The sequence below is a fragment of the Larus michahellis genome, chromosome 13, assembly GCF_964199755.1.
Source record: "Larus michahellis chromosome 13, bLarMic1.1, whole genome shotgun sequence".
In the NCBI taxonomy this organism is placed as follows: domain Eukaryota; kingdom Metazoa; phylum Chordata; class Aves; order Charadriiformes; family Laridae; genus Larus; species Larus michahellis.
Genome location: NC_133908.1, coordinates 8,892,175 through 8,909,838, shown reverse-complemented (window position 1 = coordinate 8,909,838; position 17,664 = coordinate 8,892,175). Strand labels below are relative to the sequence as shown.

Below are 17,664 nucleotides of genomic sequence, written 5' to 3'. Positions count from 1 at the left end.
AGAGTGGTTTGAGCCCAGACCTCCTATACTCTGGGCAAACACTATTCTACTAACACCAGCTTTAGCTTTTGGGGAGACTTATGAGAAGTGCCACAGCTTTGGCAGCACCTGCCTTCTCAGGAGGCTCTGTGGCGAGAGCACTGGGTATTGTACACTCAGCGTAACGGAAGAGGAGTAACGCCACCCCCCCCTCCCCCCACATGATAAAATTCGGTCTGAATTTACTTGCTGTTGCAGCCTAGATTTTTTTTTTTCATAGCTACAATACTCTTGACTAGCAGCATCTTCCCTGGATTATAAATGGCACACACCAGAAAGCAACGATCTGAAGTGTCTGTAAATATTTCTTATGCAATTTCACAAAATGACTTTGAAAGGGCAAATAACTTTTGGGAATATGGGAAATAGCATCTGCAGTTACCAGTGGTTTCATTTTTGGTTTGTTTTTTTTTTTTTTAAATTTATTATAGTTGTGCCTAGAATCACCCGAGATTAGGCTAGGAACTGTATGTGTGCTAATTAAAAGACATTCCTTGTGCCATCAGCTTTATTGTCTACATAGCCGAGACAAAGCGTAGGAGGAGAAAAAGGTGCATGTATATTTGCAGAAGTTCACGAGCTACTGCTCAGTGGCAGGAGCAGAATTAAAATCCACATCTTTCCTTTCTGAGATGAGAGCTATACTTGTTAGATCAAGATGTCTAGCAGAGTTCAGAGATTAATTTCATTTCGAAAAAACCCCAAACACCTACTCTCAATGCCACTTGCATGCAGTGTGCAGAGCAAATTGGTTGCTAAGTTAGAAGGGGCCCTGAGGGATTGGAATGAAGCCTGTGCTTTGGCTACTCTGCCGAGCTGCTGGTACCACCCACAGCACATTTCTCTGCTGAGACTTGGCTGTTCTTTACCGAGGAGTGAAAAGGAGTTTGATCCTGAAGACTCCAAACAATATCAGTGGCTTTGGATCAGCCCCAAAGGCTGTGCGTATGTTTTCATTGCTGTTCGCTGCCTAGTTCACTAAAAAACGTGAGCTGTTATCAGCATTCTTCCATTTGTCTGTTTGATGTTGGCGGCGACTCGCCACCTAAATCACTTGGTATTGGGTTTGCTCCTTGGAGAACCAGGTCACAAAGCGAGGAGCAGCACGCAGCGCCCCTGAGTGCCGGGGGCAGAAGAGCTGCCCTTTCTCTGACGGCAGCCGGGGGGGCAGCCCGAGTGCTGGGCAGAGGGGGCAGGCGCGGCGGGGGGTGTGTGGTGGAAGCACTGCGGAACTGGAATGGAAAACGTTTTCGTTCCCGGTCAGAATTGCTGCATGTGCTTTCCCAGCAGCTTTCCAGCTTCCAGCTTCGACGTTAGTGAACATTACTTGTAACAAATGGGAAACTGGAGCAAAATTCAACCTGTCCCAGCATTAGTCTGAAATCCTAGTTACTGACTTTTGGATTTATTTAATTGTATTTATAAAGGATATTGCTGACAGTGGCTAGTGAAGAGTTTAAGAAACAAGAGAGGAAATTCAGTTAAATGGCCTATTTGTGAGGATAACAATTTTCATGAATTGTTGTGAAGGATTTTTCACTTTTTTTAGGCAGTGTTTCCTCCAATTATTATATAGTCTTGGCGTATGGGTCTGAATTTAGTTCTTACTTCAGCAGGCATCATGACTGAAAAGTGGATGTCAGAAGTCTTAAAAGGATTAGTGCTCCATATATAACCAATAAAATTGATTTGTGAATTAGGGGTCCCCTTCACAGAAGTAATAAAGTTTCTCTTCTGAAAGCAGTGAAATTTCTTTCTTGTAGCTGTCAGTGTAGTCGTTCTGCATCGGTGTAAGATATCGACAGTGTGCTCAGGGCAACAGCAGAAAAGGGCAGAGATTAAATAAGGGGAAGGGAGCAATCTCAATTGAGTAGAGCTGTTCCAAACCAATTGCAAATACAATAAAACTGTAAGGCCCAACCCTGCTCTTGGAAAAATGTTCCCAGTGACTTCAGTAAGAGTGCAATGATTTTATATGCTGTTGGTAATGAAAATACGCCTCAGAGGTCCTGAAACCTGTACTTTTTGCACACCAGGACTTCAGTACAGCTCTGATAATTATCCAGCTCAAAAAGCTTCCCTTCCTCTATTGACTGATTGGCGCACACTTCAGGATCTCCACTGGTGTAAAACACTGGCTATCAGGCTGTCTCTGAGCAAGATACACAGAAAATATCAAAATCCCGCACTGAAGTGAATGCAGCCAAAAGCAGCCAAACAAAGCCAATTGAAGAAATTTGGAGTGGAAGATCTCTGGTGAGCAAGGTTTACTCCTCAGGAATTAGAATTAAACTGTAAGAACAGGAAAAAGGAAGAAAAATGCTTTTTTTCAACAGGAGATTTAAAGGGTGAGTGCATGTTAAATGGACAGCTTGATTAACAATTAATGAATAAAGTTAACGCTGTTCTTGCAAGAAGCGTATCAGAAAGATTTCCTAAGGATTTTGGAAGGACTCCACCCCATCCCCTGGCCGGGCGCTCATCCAGGGGTGCTGGGACTGTGCACGAGCCTATAAGGACCAGCACGGTCTGCAGAGCCCCTGCGGGGCTGGTGGCCGAGGGGGTGGTGCTGGGCAGTGCTAGTTCCTTGCCGCTTGCTTTTTGCAATACCCCAGCACACAAATCCAAAGGAAATCAAGCCGTGCCGAAGTGGTTCTTGGTGAGGGGTGCTCCAGAAGCCTCTGCAGCCCAGCTGAAGAGATTGTTAGTGCTGGGGCAGAGCGAGCAACAACCCCCACCGTAGGCTGAATGGATAGATAGGCTATGTACAGCTATCCCAAAGGCTAGTCCATATAACACCATAGAATAGTTTGTGTTGGAAGGGACCTTTAAAGGTCATCTAGTTCAACACCCACTGGATATAAAAATATATACACTGGATATAAAAATTTAATCAGACTCAAGATATTTTTGTATTTTCCAGAAGTTGTCTATATTGCAAAGTAATAACAGGTATATACTTTAAAAAATATATATTGGCAAAAGGAAACAACAGAACGGAAAAAAGAATTTTTTTGTGCTAGTTTTGCTTTGTTCCAAATGAATGAATTCCAGGACAAATCATTCAGCGTATATAGAGACAGAGAGACAAAAAGCTCACCAAACTTAATGCTATTAGACTGCAGAAGAGTAACGATATTTGAGCTTTTAAAAGTGTATGTAAGAAACAGGCTGTCAGGCTGCTTCTAGTTTCCAAGGCCAGAGCATGAGAAGGGGCACACAGGAGAAATTCAGAGGGTCCTTTGTAAGGCAGTGGCTATTCTGTTTTCTGACACATTAGGGTACAAGGACAAAGAAAGATTTTAGCAAGGTTTATGAAGTCCTGATGGGGCTGGACCTCAATATCTGCAAAGTAAGACCTGCCCCTGCCCCAAAGTATTGCTTCTTCCTGTCACCAATTTCATGGACAATAAAAAGCTCAAGTGATGGTAGTGACTTTTTTTTAAGGTTGACAGTTTAAGTCGTGCAGTATTCCTTCTCCAAAAATGACACATTTTTGATTGTGCTCTGTATCTTAGTGTACTAGAACTAATCTACTAAAATATTCATGTAGCAAAGAAAAATGGGAATAAAAAAAATAAAGTATGTGCAGTGTGTTGGAATTAATGTGCCTAGTGGAACATTAACTTTTGTATTTCTAAGATTTTTTTAACCTTGCCACCTTAATGGTGCTCTGACACAGCATTTTACATTTAGTATTTTTCTTCTTTAAAGTTCAAAGACAAAATGAAGTAAGGATGGGAAGGGAAGGGGTAAGTGGAAGAAAATAAAAGAGGGTCAAGAACAATAGACCTGAGTCCTTTGCTTGGTGAGTAAAGCTCATAAACACCTTGAACTAATAATTTCATATATAGGATGAAATCCAGAGCATCCAAGCATAGAAAGCCACGCAATAATTAGGCAAAAAAAAAGACATAATGAGATTTAACTGATACGTATGCAGAGCTGACCCTTAGTCTTAAATGAATTTCACCCTCACACAGCTGCTCTTCTAAATGGATGTGCATGAAACATCAGTATGTTGGCATGAAAAATCCCACATCTGTATTTTGTTTTCACTTTTAGCTATGTATTTCTGCTCCTCATGTGCTGAACCTTGTGCTTAATAGTGAGCAGTCTTTATTAATACATTATTTTAAAAAATACAGAAGGCATTTGTGATGTTAAAGGCTACTGAAAATCCAAACGGTAAGAATGACTTTGAAAACAAATGAAATTGAGTACCTAACTCTATTCTGCCCCCAACTACAAATTATAGATGAAGCTTTTTATGCTCTGACTCAAAAAGAAATAATCAAAACTTATTTTTGGCAACAAACCAGATGGGGAAAATTATATTCCAAACTGCAAATTTTATAAAAATTGAAAGCGTGAGAACAAAAGAGAAAAGGAAAAAAGGGTGGTTTGTAATGAAGACGGTTTTACAAGTGTAGCTGTGTTGGGCATGCTAATCACCTGCTGCATCAGGTTAGAGAGGACATCTAAACCGTCATGGAATCTGAAGGTACCTAACCCATCTTCCAGGTGTTTGTGCAGCCTTCCCCCCCAGCCTGCCCCGCGTCCTGCACAGCTGCCCTTTCCTGAAGGCACAAGGGCTCTGTAGGATTACACGGGTCTTTCTGCACAAAGTTGATTGCAAGAGGTGGTCTGCTGGCAGCTCCCCAGTGGAGCACGTTAGAGTTGAGGTCATGAACTTTAATCTTTAATCAAAGCATCCTTGGTTCATGAAGATAAACTTGTATCCGTTGTTTTGAAATTGTATCTTTTAAAATGCATTTTTGAATTAAATAGGAGAGCTCAAGCTTTAAGGTATTCCTTCATTTTATGGACGGAAAAAACTTTTTGCAGAATTAAATTGAATTGTGCAGAAATATTCATGGCCAAGGACATAAATATAAGAATCAATACAGAAGAAAAAAAAAAAGAAGATGCCAGATTCTTCCCCATCCCGGATTCCCTATAAACCTGAAGCCTATGCAGTTCTTCAACATCCACTTTTAATCGAGGATATATAACGAAGTGTGTGCTCAGGTCACCGAAATGAACAAGATGTCTTGTCTCTAAGTTTAATTAGAAGATTTCTTCATTGAATTGTGTTGTACAAAATTCTCATTTATTTTATGTTTGTTGTAATTACAAGCGGTCTCTTGTCATGCAGCTCTACGCGTTCTCTCCTGAACCTGTCTTTAATCTGTACGAGGGGGTGAAAGGCACAAGTAGGACATTAATCTCCCTAAAACAACTCTCTCTCTTGCATAGGTTTCCAACTAAATAGAAATCTGCTAATTTCTGAAAAATGTAGCTTTAGTGAGCATGGACCGACTTTTAGTTTCTCACTACCCCGTTCCATTTACTGCCCTCTTGGCTTCTTTATCTATAGTTGTACCATAGACTTAAATTCACTGAAATATTTTAAACACACATTTAATTGTAAGCATGTGCTTAAATCCTGTGAGCTACAACAGGAATTAAGGGAGTGTTTATAACTGCTGTGGTAAGTAGGGATTAGATGTATGTGCTGTGTTGGTTCAGGATGTTTCAAATGGGGACAGGTCCCTTCTTCCTGCTTTCTGTCTTGTACCACCGAAATTGTACTCGGCTGCCCAGGAGGACAAGTGTGTCCTTTGATAGCTGTCATTGAAAATGTGGTGCCTGGACGTGCAAAGGTTCGACATCTATTCATCCTTGACAGGCAAAATTGTACTGGGCTGTCTAGTTAGTAGTCTCTTGACAACATGAATGTTTTGCCCTGTGGGATTCATGGGGGTGTTTGAGTGATGACAGAGGGGACGGACATCAGGAATGCTTTTGAGTTGCCCAGTGCTGGGAACTAGATGTATAGCACTTACTGGGAAAAAGAGAGTGATGACTTATTAACTCCCTTATTGGTCACCTGGCCCTCTCTGTTTTTCACCTGCCTTTACTGGGTTAAATTGATGTGAAAACAAGCTGTAGAGGTGTTTATTGTTTTAATCAAAAGACAGATGGATTAGGCTAAGAACAGAAGGACTGCCATCTCGGATTAAACCAGATGGACTGGGGGCCCATCCAACCCTCTATCCCCACTACAAAGGTCAAGCAGAGTGATTCTTCTCCAAATACATATTCCCACCTTTCTGCACACAAAAGATTAGGGACTTCTTGCACAAGCGACTGCATCTGAATTGCCACATTTAACAATCCACAAACAAACTGTCTTGCATGACCTTACAGGAGCCTTGTTAGATGTCCATAGCATCCTGTGGCAAGGACTCCCATAGACTAATCCGGTTGTCTTCCTATTTTTTCTGTGATTACACTAGAAACAGTCTGTAGGGCTCTTGCTATGACACTCTTGAAGTCAATATTGCAGGGTATATGCAGACACAAAAGTACAATTCTTTAGAGCAATTCATTAGCATGAATCAGAGATGATGCTCTCAGGGCTTCATAAGAAGACAATTGTGTGGGATAAGCAATAATCTTTGTGAATTAAATTTCATCAATTGTGCCCGTCTTTCTTGGAAAGGGTTGAGTGGAATTCAATTGCAGAAAGAGATATTAGCAATGCTTATGTCAAAGCAGAAAATGGATGCAAGAATTGCCAATGCCTCTTCTGCAGGGTTCCAAGTGCTCAGTGAGGTTTGGTTGCCCTTAATTCCTGTTGTAGATGAAGGAAATCAGCTCCTTGTGGAAAGTTCTTTGGTCTTTAATGTAGAAGACTATGAACACACTGAAGAGACGTAACTGCGATCTTACAATTCTAAGTGCTATGCCTTTGTTTTCTCTGTGGTTCCCTTTGTTTACTCTTTATATAAAATTTGGTCCATAGAATTCAGCTGTTACAGAAAACTTTCCGTGATCATTTAATTCTCTAGTATACCACAATTTCTTTTCATCTACCACTAGAACAAACGTATTGTACAGAGCTCATTAAAGCAAAACCAAAAATCCCTCTTATTTTCTCAGTGCTATTAGTTTTTCATCTGTCGTATCACCTTTTATTGAAATTCTGCCAAATACTTCAAGCTAAGCAGAGTGAACATATATCAGCAGGGACCTCTGAGAAACACAAGCTATTTCAATATTTGGCATACGTTTCTCTGAATCAACTCTGAACAAAGCAGGGTGGTGGCAGAATAATACCACGGCATTAGAGGGTTTGCATTTTGCAGAGGTACATTGTGGTTCTTCCCATTTGTGGTGATTAAAAATCCCAAGTCGCTGTCTAGAAGAGAAATACTGTGTTGTCTTGACTCAACTATAGTGCTGAGCAAATGTATTTTGGATATACTAGATACAGTAGTTTTAGTTTTCCATGTGATGCTGCCTTTGTTCTCAGTTTCTGCCCTCTGTTTTTGACTCTTACACTTGACTCCTCACTGACAAAATGACGATACTTCACTGTAAACTGAAGATCTGGCTGCTGAAGTGATAGGACCATCTCTCCATCTCTTGCCCTGCACCCTCAGTTACTGACTCTTGATCTGTATTTATCCCATGTGATACTGGAGTTTTGTTATCCCCATTTTCACAGACGAGGAATGAGTAATTAAAAGACTCGCCCATTAAAAGAACTATATGGCAAAGAGAGTCATACACCCCCCACCTTGCTGCCAGGACATAACCGATATCCTCCCTGGTGTGGGCGCTGAAAATTGTTTAACTCTCTCACCACATTTCCTGTTTTCATTTTCTTTCAGACTAACAGCTAAAGCCGTCGCGGTTCTCTTACCAATCTTGGGAAGCTCGTGGATCTTTGGGATTTTGGCTGTCAATGCCCACGCATTAGTATTTCAGTATATATTTGCTGTTTTCAATTCACTACAAGTAAGTACCTGGTGGGAGAGTTTATGGCTACCAAACTGCTGCTGAGATCCAATAAGCGGATCATTAGTAAAGTTTTCATATGTTTGTGTCTGCTGGATTTTTTCTATTTTTCTTCCTCTGTCTTTTAAGTCTGTGCTGACCATACAGTGCTGGCAATTGTTTAGTCTTTGTATGAACAGAACTTTTATCCCACTCCTTAGTGTTTCCAGTAGCAATAATTAAATAAATGAGACAGTGAGCTTGGGAAATGGAATTCATTCTTCCAGCACCGTGTACCACAGGCAAGATTCTTTAGTAGAGATATCAGAAGAGTTTTTCAGTGTCAGTTTGAGGCTTCATTACTGAGACTAAATGAAAGCAAAAAGAAGTTTGTGGGAATGGGGCAGCAAAAGGAGAAAAGTGGAGCTATTCTGCATTCTGCAGAAACCAGCATGTGACTCCTGCCTGCAGGCAATTACACCCTCCTCTTCTTAAGACACCAATCCAGAAAAATAGCTGCATCCAAGGCGGAATGTAAGGATCTGCTTAGCTGTAAGCAGGTGTTTCAGTAGAGGCATTAATCTATATCAACAGGGTTCTCCCCATGAACTGATAAGAAAATTTCCAATTTTCATCCAAAATAAAAAAAACTAAGTTTGACTGAATACTCCCCAAAAGAAAATAAATTTATTTTTGGAGGGAAAGGGGATGGGACTTTTTCACATTCCATTGGACAAAAAGCCCAAATATAGCAAACGTATTTTGTGAAAGTTTTCCTAATGCTAATACCCTGGTTTTCTAATGTGAAAAATAGTGATTTGGTGTTTCTCAAAGAGCATTTCCCTCTGCCTTTACCTTTGCAAGCACAGAGAAATAGTTCTCTTGTTGTCATGAGAACAGAACTCCTGCTTCGTTTCAGCCGGATTTCTCCTCTAGCACCCCAAAGTTTAGGAGATGCTGTTTTACAGGAAAAGGTCCGGACAAGCCTCATAGTAACCTAACGCTGCAGGTTTCTCCAGTTTAACATGGGGCTCAATTTGGCCTACTCTTCTGTATTTATAGATCTCCAGCTACTCAATACCTGCTTTACACAATACTGTGAGAAATACATCATTGTGTCTCATTCTCCATAGTCAGTCTTCACCCTTCTCCCTTTTATTTGTTTTCAGGGATTTTTCATGTTCCTGTTTCACTGTCTTCTGAATTCAGAGGTATGTAACCAAATCAGGTTAACAAATTTGACGTTACCAAATTCAAGTAACATGAGTATAAAACAAGAAAATACTTTATTATTATAGTTGCCTGCTACGCCAATGATTTCTTTTTTCTTTCAATTAATACATGACTGTCACTGACTTTATGACTTGTGGCATTTTGACAAATGCTTGACATTTATTTTATTTAACATAAGAAAGGTTTTTTTTAAAAAAAAAAAAGAGAGAGAAGAGAAGAGAAGGCAGCTCAAGACTCAGGGAAGAAGCACTCCTGAGGGCTGGAGGGGCTGCGCAGGGCACGGGCTGTGCTGCTAAGGGAGGATGCTTAACAGAGGCAGCAGGACTCGCTCTGGCGCTCCCCGTTGGGCACCTCTGGCTTTGTTACATCTGCAGTTCCAGAGAGGAAAAGAAATATTTTCCCCAGCAAAACAGGCTTTTGGAAGTTACTCGTGCAATCCTTAATGGGAAACCAAACACAATAGAACATATTCCAGGTATTTTTCTTGGCAGAAAGTTCAGGATTTCATAGTGGACCAAGAGGCGTCTTTTTCCATTAAGGCTGTCTCAGAGCAACTGGGGTAAAGGCAAGACAAGGCTGATGTAAATGGGCTTGTGGAGACCATCTCTGCTGGGCCTGGAGCTTGCAGCATCCACTCCTCCCACAGCGCGGGAGGATGGGTCTGGGACCTGAGCAGCCTGTCCCACAGCACGCGTCCGACGTGCCAGTGTCACCCCTGACAGCTCAGTCATCGAAGCCCCTCAGCTTCCCTCAGCAATGTGGCTCTGGGCCTTGCTAGCCTCCCTACTGCCACTCCTAAATTGTAGTTTTTGTCCTTCTTACTGTTTTAGCTACTATGTTTATAAAGAGTAGGTAATTCCCTTCCTCTCCACAGGACAGGGAAGACTGTAAGACTTAGCCTGTCTTCCCCCAGTCTCTTCTTTGGCTTAAACCTAAGCTTCTCGTAACGTGTTTGCGTGACCTGTGATCATCCTCACTGCTCTCTCCAGGGCTGACTCCTGCTGGTCCCTGTTTTTCCTGGGATGCCAGACACAATGCTATAGCTGAGGCCATGCCAGTGTAGAATAGGGAGGAAATACTACTTTGTGTGTTTTGCAGACTATGCTCCTCCCGACGAGATGTTCTTTATCACAACATCGTAACGCTGGCCAATCACTTCCAGCCAGTAATCCTTGATAAATCTCACCCACTTGCCTAAAGAATGACTGTCTCACCATCTTTTCTTTATGCAGCTGATTATTTTCACCTTGGTGCAGAATCTTCCTACATCTATAGGGAAATTCATCCAGCATGTTTAAGGAATTTCAGTTTTCAAAAGGCTGGCAGCTGGCTTACATCCTCATGGCATCTGGATACCACCAGGGCTGCACGAGCTCCAGGGAGAGCCTGCCTGAATGGGGGAGCTTGTGGTTCAGCCTGGGGCTGAATATTTAGTAAGAAAATGTGAAAGAGTCCTAGTGAGCTGGTGAAAATCACTATAATGGCACCTTATGAACTCTTTCAAACCAGGACTGCAAATACTGGGGATGTATGCTTCTATGCCCTGCAGTTTGGGGTTTTTGCTTTGATTGTTTTTTATTTTTCACAAGATGAATGGTAATGCAGTCAGACCTTGGAGGTATGACTTGGAGGATGGAATAACATGAAAATGTTGCCAATGAAATGAGACATAAGTGAGGTTATACAATGCTTTGTATTTAAAGTACGGATACTTGAAAAGTAAAGTTAAATTTTAAAATAAGACCATAAATACAAAGGAAAATGTAGGGGCGGATTGTTTGTTGTTTTTTAGTACAGTGATGTTAATATGGAAGAAGGATAATGGGGAAATGATCGTAGGCTGCACCTGTGAAAATAAACACAACTTTTTCAAAAGAAATCTTCTATCTGGTTTCATTCTTTTTCCCAAAGGTTAGAGCCGCCTTTAAGCACAAAACCAAGGTCTGGTCCCTTACCAGTAGTTCGACTCGCAACATCAATGTGAAACCCTTCAATTCAGACATTGTGAGTATTCCTCTCTTTTTTTTTTCCCTATTGAACTTGAAAGTGTTCCACATTAAATTCTGTTGGAAGGAACAGGACACAAGTAGGCACATGGGTATTTTTAGTACCGCCCCTAATGCATGGTGTAGACAGGTGGAATCAGCAAGTATTAAGTTGCAGCTACAATATCTGTTTTGAAAGCAAAGGACAAAATTCTACTTCCTGGTAAACTATCAAATAAAAGTAAACAAAGGTTTATGAACTCTGGAGTATGGTTCAATGAGACTATTCCCACCAGTCGTAATGGACTTCATATTACGCATTCAAGCAGCATTTTGGCAATGTATTTGTCTGATGATGATGGCTTTTTGATAGGGCACTTTTACATTTAAGCCCGAGGAATAAAATCTTAAATAAATCAAGAAGTGAATATGCTTTTCTAGCTCTCCTTAAATTGTCTTGAGGCAAAAGACATTTGTTTTTATAAAGAACCAGACTTCTGAAGTGATAGGTATTATTAAGTGATCGTTGCCAATCACCTACGATCCTGGCAATAACTGTTTAAAAATCCTTTATAGCATATGCTCTCAAGACACTGTGACAACACTGTAATGTAAACAGATGCTTTCAGGCTTTTATTTCATCCAGACATGAGTGGTTTAGCAAAATAAATAAATCTATTTTCAATATTATTTTGTTTTCCAGATGACTGGGAATAGGCCAGGCGCAACCCCCACAAAGCTGAACACCTGGGATAAAAGCACCAATTCAGCCAACCGCATTGATTTATCAGCGGTCTGACAGTAATACCAGCTTCTCAGTGAAAATCAAGCCATACATCCAGGACCTCTGACACAGTGTCCACCAGTTTTTTTTCTCACTGTTAATACCAGTAGAAAACTGCTTTTCTAATCACTGCCTAATAAATTGGAAATTGCCATATTGTTTTGTTGAGTAAATAGCCCTCATCTGCTTGCCTTCGGGACTGTAACGCATTCTACCACTTGGCTATTAGCAATGTCTGCAAAAATAACTAGCACAAATATACACTGGATGGTTTTGTCAGCAATGATGAAAACACTAGGTACACAAAAAGGGCGTATTGCTATCTGAATCATTCCAGCTCCCAGAACTGAGGAAAGGCAACGTGCCTCTGGAAAGATGGATTTTTATGCTCTAAAATGAAATGCTTCCCATTGTGATGTTGTCGTGGGGCTATTCTGGTCTTGCTGTGCACTCTCTGTTTACATTTATTACCTTACAGAATCCGTTTATTGAAGTGAAGCTTATTCAAAATACATAGTGTGGTGATTAATTTAAATGCTACAAGGAAGCCAGGACTTGAGGGAGAAGCAGGTTCCAGCTACTCAGCTCCCAGCACAGGCGTGGAATTAGCAAAGCTAATATACTCGTATGTCTCTATGCACATAAACAGCACATGTAACATGTAATACTCCTGTATGTGACCTATTAGTATTTTGGATATTCCTATTTACACCGTATCTATAAAAGGTAGAAATGGCTAAGGTTGTCCCATAGCAGTCCACAGGATTCCTGTCGCTGATTTGTTTCTGGTGACGTATCGCAATACAAAGTATTTGTATTGCTTTGCCTGACGCTTTTGGATGCAATCAACTATCCGTCAAGTGCATTTCACAAACGCGCTGTAGCTTTTGGAAATCAAAACCTGGCACTGTGACGTATCTGTCTCCTTTCACTGGTCAAATCGAGACACTGAATTCCAACCACAAAAATGTAACACAATGATATACTGTGAAGACAGCCAGACTACAAATAAGTCTATGTATTGTTACCTACAGACATCTTTTAGATAGGCCTCTGCAGAGTCTTTTGTGGTTTTAAACTGTGCTCAGCACTTAATAGCTTCTGCTTTAGTACTGCCATGAAGTATCTTTCAGGAGTAAAAAAACCACTGTAATTTTTCTTTTGAAGCAGTGTTTGGAGCACGAGGGGGTGCAATCTCGGCTGCACCGTTCCAGCTGGGGGTGAAGCAGAATACGAGCCCTGGAGTGGTCAAAGCCCCTCGAGGTGTGCCTTGCTCTTGGATTTTCTCAGCAGCCAGGGCCTCCAGGGCAATTGCAAAGACGAGCCCCGCTCTTTGCAGGTGGCTTTGCAGCCATGGCTTTGCATCCCCAGCTCTTCCCTCTTTGCAGCACCTCTCTCCCTAACGCACTGGGTATACTGGTTTGCAGGAATTACCGAGGGAATTATATTGGCTTTCCTAATACAGTGGGCTATCAAAATGCTACAAAAGGAGGGAAATACGCAAATCTTCAATCTCATTTTTTGCGAAGTGAATCTGCTATTGATTTCTGAGAGAAAAGGTATTTGCATCCTAATGTGCAGGGTGGAAATTGCTTATTGGATAGTAAATTTGTAAAAAAAAAAAAAAAAGTAAATTGATCTTTAGGGAACAGGAACCATTCATCAATTAGGACTAAATTTAGTGAAATGTGTCATCCAAAAGAAATGGAGTTGAAAGTTTAGAAAACATCAATGCATTTCATTTTTGATTGATCCAAAACAAGTTTTCTCCCTGTTTCCTTCCTGCACTAAGAAAAAATGATCTGTTTCAGTTTGGACCAATCTTTTCCACCTCTTGTGCCTTCTCCCCTTCCTGGCCAAGACTTGTTGGTATGGGCATCAAACTGAAACCCCAGAGTTTGTCTGTGGCTACAAATTAAAGCATTGTACAGAAATTATCCTAGTTTCATCAGATACATGCTGGCTTTATGCAGCTACAACAGAGCAGACTGTGACATACTGCATATCACACATATACATGCATGAAATATATAAGCTTCTACTCAATTTCCTATTGCTAAATAACTCAAGTTGTTGACAGCTAACTCTAAAAGGCGGGGCAGTAAAAGCCAAATATCTAAATGGCTATGTCTATTTTGGCTTTTGTCTATGGCTTTTTCCGAGCCATTTCTACATTGGACTGTCTTACAGCTGTGCAAATATATGGGCTTCTCTTGTCCTGAGAACGATTATTTTTTCCCCAAAGGACACAGTAGAAGGAGCCCTTGGAATGTATGGAGGAGATTGTAACAGAACAGTACTGTGATAACAGAGTTCGTCTTTGTATTGCGTGCAGACAACATATTTAAACATATTTTTTATACTGGAGCATGTGGGTTTTGTTGTGGGTTGGTTGTTTTTTTTTAACACTGTGATCATGGATATAGATTGAAACCCTCCTTGATCAGCCTCTTCTAATCATTGTGTTATAGCACAAACAGTTCCCTGAATGAACTAGAGGACGTATAAAAGCTTTTTTTTTAAAAAAAAAATCTTAATTTTAAAGAACATTCGCCCCTCCAAAATTTTCATTGCCTGCATTTCCTCCTGTGTTGATGTATATTTGTCACCTATGTCACTACCCACGGTCCATTTGAGAAAAACATGCAACATACAAATGAGAGTACCAACGACAGTGGTATAAAGGGCTACATCTGTTTTTCATCCAGGTATACCATATTTTAAAATTGTTCACCAAATATAGGAAGAGCATGAAAATGTTTTTGGTTTTATACATTAGAATGTGCCATAGATATATTACACATTGAGGGAACATTCATTATCCTGCATGTACGGAGATCCACTGTGGATAACCTACATCCCATGCTTTAACTTTTGGACGGTACTTGTGATGAAGCAGTTTATCTTGTTGTTCATGTCACACGAGGTTAGGAGCTAGAACACTGTATTTATAATATTAGGTTGGGGATGGGATTTCTTCTGTTTTTTTATAAACTAGTGAAAAAACCACAAAGTACAAATGTGTTCCATTGCCATCTAAGTCCATTCCTATTGTTTGATTCAATGTGTTTTTGTTGTTACTGACTGCAGCAAATGTACTGAATAAGAAATGCTCAAATGAATCTTTAAACGATCTCTTCCTGTCCTCAGTCTTTTGAAGCCTGAAAATCTTGCAGTTTATTTATGGGCTTGTATATAGCAGCGTTTGCAATATTTTTTTTCAGGACAGCATCATTTTGTCAACGGTATGAAATCTTAATTGAATGAGATGTGAGTTTTAAAATAGGTAATGTAGCAAGAATGACTTTGCCAGTAAGTAGTAAAACAATTTAGTTTTGTTGTTTTTTTCCCCCCAAATAAATAAGAAATCTTAATTTCCTAAAAGAACTTTGTATTTGTTCAAATTATTCTTTTGACATGGGTTATAAATAACAGCACAACAGTTATGGCTTCCCATGAGTACTATTGTTGTGATTAAACAAGCAGAGCTTTACTCATATGAGAAGTCGTACTATATGTGTCAGGTGTGCCTAGGTAATGTGCAGAAAATATTTTTGTGTTAAAATTTATACCCACAGAATATACTGAGGAAAGTCATTCCCTCCTCTTTAAGAAAGGAGTATATTTTATGAAGCAGCTGCTGCAGATCATTTCTTCTAACCCAAGTATTCCAGCAACCTGGTCAAGGTCAGTTCCTAGGTGAAAAAATGACATTTATGAATACGACAAACAGATTCTGTCTCAGACTTAGAGGGGAAACTTCGCATTCTACCAGATGTCTGAATACGGCAGAGTGTGTGTGTCGTGTATGTGTATGTATTTATATATGTACACACACACTTAGAGTTAGATATATATACACACACCTATTTTATATATATAAATATATATATATATATATTGAAAAAAATACATCTTTCAGAAGTCTCTTTCTGTCACCACACCAGCATCTTCTTCTCCGCTATATTCTGTGGTTGGGGCCAGAGAATTTGCTGGATGGAAGAGGGGTGCACATGCAACAACTAATGTTCCGTGGCACTTTGCACTCTCCTGCAGCCGAGTAGCTGTGGCAACTATCGACTGCCACCAACTAGCCATGCTTTGGATGCCCAGGAGCACAGGCATGGTCAGAAAGGTGTTTCTGAAATGCCAGGGGTTTTGACATTGCTCTGCTGTTACCCTGCTGCATGAGCTTCAGCAAGTAACTTTTCCTGAGTATGTGTTTATCCCATCAGTGAAATGAAGACGATACTGTCCTCTTTGCTAAGTGCTTTGAAACTCACAGTTGACAAACAGAGCATTTACTATTAAATACTGATGCTACACGGTTATTTCATTCCTTCACCTGTAGCTGGCTCCAGTGCTGAGGACAAAAGCATTGTACGGCGTGGCCCCTAGCTCTCACCCTGGCCCCTCAATCACTGCGTTACGTGCTCTGCTGGCCCCTGTTACAATGGAAAGCATTAGGACAGAGATTTCTCCATTTTTTCTAACGGCTGCAGAGACGTCCTTCTTATCATAGCTGCAGAGTCTAATATACGCATGGGAGCATCCTTGCATGTGAAGTAGGGCTAGCAGCTCCACCTGCCACGGACGCTGCATCAGAGCGACAGCAGGGAATTACTTTGATGGTGCCCCAGAGCTGCATCAGCCAGGTGGGATTCCTCTGGCCCTTCAGGACAGCCAACTTGTAGCCTTACCAGCAGAAAGAGATCTTTTGGGATTTAGTACAGCCAGGGCAGAAAAACAGGACAAGGTTCAGGCCTCACTTCAGTGGCTCAGAGGAGGAAGCTTTGGCTCTGGGACTAGTTTCACTTGATAGCAGGGCAATGGGTCATAATAAAGTGTATTACAAAAATTGTGATTTTTTTTTTTTTAACTAATGCATATTGTATTCAAACTTCATTACTACTTCACTTTTATCTGAAAATGATAACGTAAATTCAGAAATGTACCATCTCAAAGAACAAACAGCTCTAAAAGCGTATCAACAGAGGGATGCAAACCTGTAGATGATGTTTTCAAGGTTAAAGCTACTTCTATTATGATTAATGGGCTGCCAGCTGCCTCCTCTATGTTGCATAGCTGTGTAGATGTGGTGGGGTGATGATGGGAAGTTAAATAGGAGGGGAATTATGTGATGAAGAATAACTAGAGTAATTATATCCTGAAAAATTAAAGATTGGAATTTAGATGAGAAAGGTGTTTCGTCATCTTTCAATACCCTTTACAAAGAAACCTTCATCCCTTTGTATCCCTCCAAATCACGCAGCAAGCACACATAACGGAATGCTTTCTTGCCATTCTCTGAAACGTAGAGGGTATTTTTAACATTTATCAGTCATGACAGAATAATAAATTAGATAATTTTGGCACTGGTTTAGATCATGTTTGCCTTTAAAAATATTTTCATTATATCTGTGTTATGCTTGGATGACTCAGTGTAGTATGTCATAGATAGTTATTGCTATAATTGCCCTTGTTCACACAATTTTCTTTCTCAATAATCCCATATGTTCTTGGAATTCAGAGGCCATATTTCATCTTGTCAAGGGTGATTACAATACTAAATGTACCACTGACATCAGCATCTTCACCAGGTACTGACACATGACAGAAATATTGAGTCATAAGGGTGGCTTTTAAGCACTGTTCACTGCATTTTTTACTAAACAGCTTCCTCCACCAGTTGCTAATTTGCTAAGGCAAATTCCCACTAGAGCAGTTCCAGGCTGCCTAATTTACCTATGCCAAAGGCAACTGAATTTTTCTCTCCCCATGTTATTTTCTGTTACCGTACAAAAGCAGGCTTGACTGGGCATTGAATGTGTTCCT

The 17,664-nt window shown here is 40.5% G+C and overlaps 1 protein-coding gene across 1 annotated transcript in view; it reads left to right on the top strand.

Annotated features, from left to right (window-relative positions):
- Positions 1 to 13,442, top strand: part of ADGRD1 (adhesion G protein-coupled receptor D1) — a 154,287-nt gene extending 140,845 nt beyond the window's left edge. Inside the window, exons 22-25 of the mRNA XM_074606508.1 lie at positions 7,722 to 7,848; positions 8,997 to 9,038; positions 10,972 to 11,064; positions 11,749 to 13,442. Coding sequence (XP_074462609.1) covers positions 7,722 to 7,848; positions 8,997 to 9,038; positions 10,972 to 11,064; positions 11,749 to 11,844 — 358 coding nt within the window. The 3' untranslated portion in view covers positions 11,845 to 13,442. The remainder of the gene's footprint in view (positions 1 to 7,721; positions 7,849 to 8,996; positions 9,039 to 10,971; positions 11,065 to 11,748) is intronic.
- Positions 13,443 to 17,664: the final 4,222 nt, after the last annotated feature.